The 2,648-nt window shown below is 38.1% G+C and overlaps 1 protein-coding gene across 4 annotated transcripts in view; it reads left to right on the plus strand.

Annotated features, from left to right (window-relative positions):
• Window positions 1–2,648, plus strand: part of ADGRG6 (adhesion G protein-coupled receptor G6) — a 109,602-nt gene that overhangs the window by 90,215 nt on the left and 16,739 nt on the right. For all 4 annotated transcript variants that reach the window (XM_005420097.2, XM_031056247.1, XM_031056248.1 and 1 more), the window contains one exon: window positions 2,037–2,164. In XM_005420097.2, the coding sequence (XP_005420154.1) occupies window positions 2,037–2,164 (128 nt within the window). The remainder of the gene's footprint in view (window positions 1–2,036; window positions 2,165–2,648) is intronic.

The following is a 2,648-nucleotide window of genomic DNA, read 5'->3' on the forward strand; positions in this document are numbered from 1 at the left end:
AGGGAAAAACGGGGAAAGAAAAACATCCTCCAGACAGCAGAAATAGTAATGAGGATGAAAAGTCAAGGGAGCACAATAATTCTCTTTCATCCTTAGATAGAAAGGCTGACTTGTCCCTTGCAAATCTAGTTCTCAAACTTGACAAGATTTATCTAATGTCATAAACTATGAAGTGGCACCTTTTGCACAATGTGTAAACCCATGTTGGCTGTTTGCTTGTTTGGCTTTACTCAGTTTTGGGGATGCCTTATGTTACAGGCCTTCTCTTGGAAAAAGACTGCTCATGGAGCACTGGTGCAGAACATGTAGCCCATGCTCTGTCAGAGCCTTGAGCAAAGTCTCCAGACAGGGTGGCTGGTAGAGCAGTGTCTGTCCAGGAGATGAAAGAGGGAACCATATGGGCCACTTCAGCCTCAGCAGCATAGCCTCCAGCCTTCAGCAGCCTCCAGCAATTTGCACTTGTCAAGTGTTTTCCAGAGGGAAAAAAATCCCAATATGAAAAAATGGAGTAGTGCTATCTTTTCTGAACTTTTGGTGGTTGTTTATGCTCAATAATGGACTGATACATTTTTTTCCAGCTGAAATTAACATTCAGCCTGTAAAACATAGCTGCAGAAAAGATGTTGCTCCTGGTCAAAGCAGGAATAATTCCTAAGTGGAAGTATTTGGGTTTGAAGTAACTTGTGGCAGTGTCCAATAGGACTTAAACCACACAAGGGAGCCACATACACTGACTTTTTCAGCTTTGGCCTTCCAGACCCTTCTTAATAGAACTGCTCTCGTCACATCATGCTGAGATGTAGATATGGAAAAGCCACAAAACTTTGTGTCTTCTTGCAAGCTAAATTATGGTCTTGTTCCACTTCTCATCCCTAAAGGGATTAAGAAAAGGCTTCCTTTAGGATATATTCAATGAGCCCCTTCTCTTCCCTGAATGCTTCAGTGGCAGTAGGAAATAAGGCAGAAAGTCTTTTAATTTGGGCTGCATTCCAATAGATTTTTACATAGTTTTGACCATTCTAGTTGGTCTTCCATTTTAATAATTTCTTCTGACTTCAATTTAGATACTAAGTTACTTCCAAAGAACAATCTCCTTATGATTAAATAAACAGTCATATAAGGTGGGTATGGACAGTAAGAAAAATCTGCACCTGCCTTTTCCTACAAAACATGCAAAGTTCTGTAGCATTTAATGTTTCTTTTTGCTAGCTAGTTTTGCTAGGGACAACAGTGAAAATGACTGTAGAATTGACATAATCATCTCTTAGTGTTTGCACACATTTTCTCCACAGTGATATAAATCCGAACACTCTCATATTTTCTTGTCCTTAAAAAAAGGAAATAACACTGACATTCATTCTCAAATGTGACATTTACAGTTAGACAGAAAAAAAAAGAAAATCCTTAGAATTTTGTGAAGCAGAATCCTGCTTAATTTCCAATTTTTTTTCTGTTGTCTTTATCACTACTTTTCTGACCAGTTATATTTAAAAGTGTAGTTCTTATATCAAAACAGACCCTAAATCCAAAATGCAATATCTTGCCCTTGGTTTCACCTGTACATGATTAGTTGCATTGACTCCATAGACTTTAAATAACAAAAAGGCTAAAAATTCCCTACAATGTTGCACATTTCAGTATGAATACTTTTAAGTTACGTTTTTCTAAATCTTCCATCTTCAGAAAAAGAGTTGTATACAAGCAACAGAATTAAAAAGTTTGGACACTGGAGACTTTTCCAGAGAAGGACATTTCAATTCCTAGTACTGAATTATAAGGATCAGAATCAGGCTCTATCTGCTGTTCCCAGAAGTTATAGTATTTACAGCACAATGTTTTGGAGAGCTGTGGGAAGGAAGTGAGAGGTGTAACAACTGTAGACCGAGAACACGCAGTAAAAATGCACCCCAGTGTCAAGGTTACAGCGGTATTGCCAGAGTGCTTTTCAGTTTTACTTGACCCATTACCAAGAAAGAGTGCTGCGCTCACAGCAGAAGTGCTGCCTACGGCCAATGTCTCTTCCTTCTCTCTCACAGGACCTGCAGAGAGCTGTGACGCAAATCGACCCACAGAACACCAAGGTCCTGACCTTTATCACTTACATAGGCTGTGGAATATCTGCTATATTTTCAGCTGCAACTCTTCTGACATACATTGCGTTCGAGTAAGTACTAATTCCGTGAAGAACATCACAAAGAAGTGCCTGTATGTACAGAATAAAATAAGTTAGTTACGTGGTTAGTGTGGTTTATTTCTCTAGGAGGGGAAGTCCATGGCTGAAAAAAATCAAACCTTCAAAATCAGGGTCACAGTGTTGTAAAGTGGAAACTTTTTCAAGGGGACATAAGTTCACAATCTTTCTTCCAGTTTCTAATGTGTTGTACTGCTGAGACTGGGGAATAAGGGGAATCTGTATCAAAATATTCCTTCTGGCAAGACAGAATTCTCTAGATTTTGAACAGATGGATATTATTTTAAAATTGTCAAACAGGCTTTTTATTAAAGAAAAACAAAACTTGCCTATGTGAGCATAACAATTTCCAAATTTAAAAAGAAATTTCCAACTAGAGCAAATTACATTCTATAGCCCTTAAGACACAAGTGGGAAGAGATAAAATGAACTTAAATTTCAAGTGTTACAACAATTT

This window comes from Geospiza fortis, unplaced genomic scaffold (genome assembly GCF_000277835.1).
Source record: "Geospiza fortis unplaced genomic scaffold, GeoFor_1.0 scaffold162, whole genome shotgun sequence".
NCBI classification, from domain to species: domain Eukaryota; kingdom Metazoa; phylum Chordata; class Aves; order Passeriformes; family Thraupidae; genus Geospiza; species Geospiza fortis.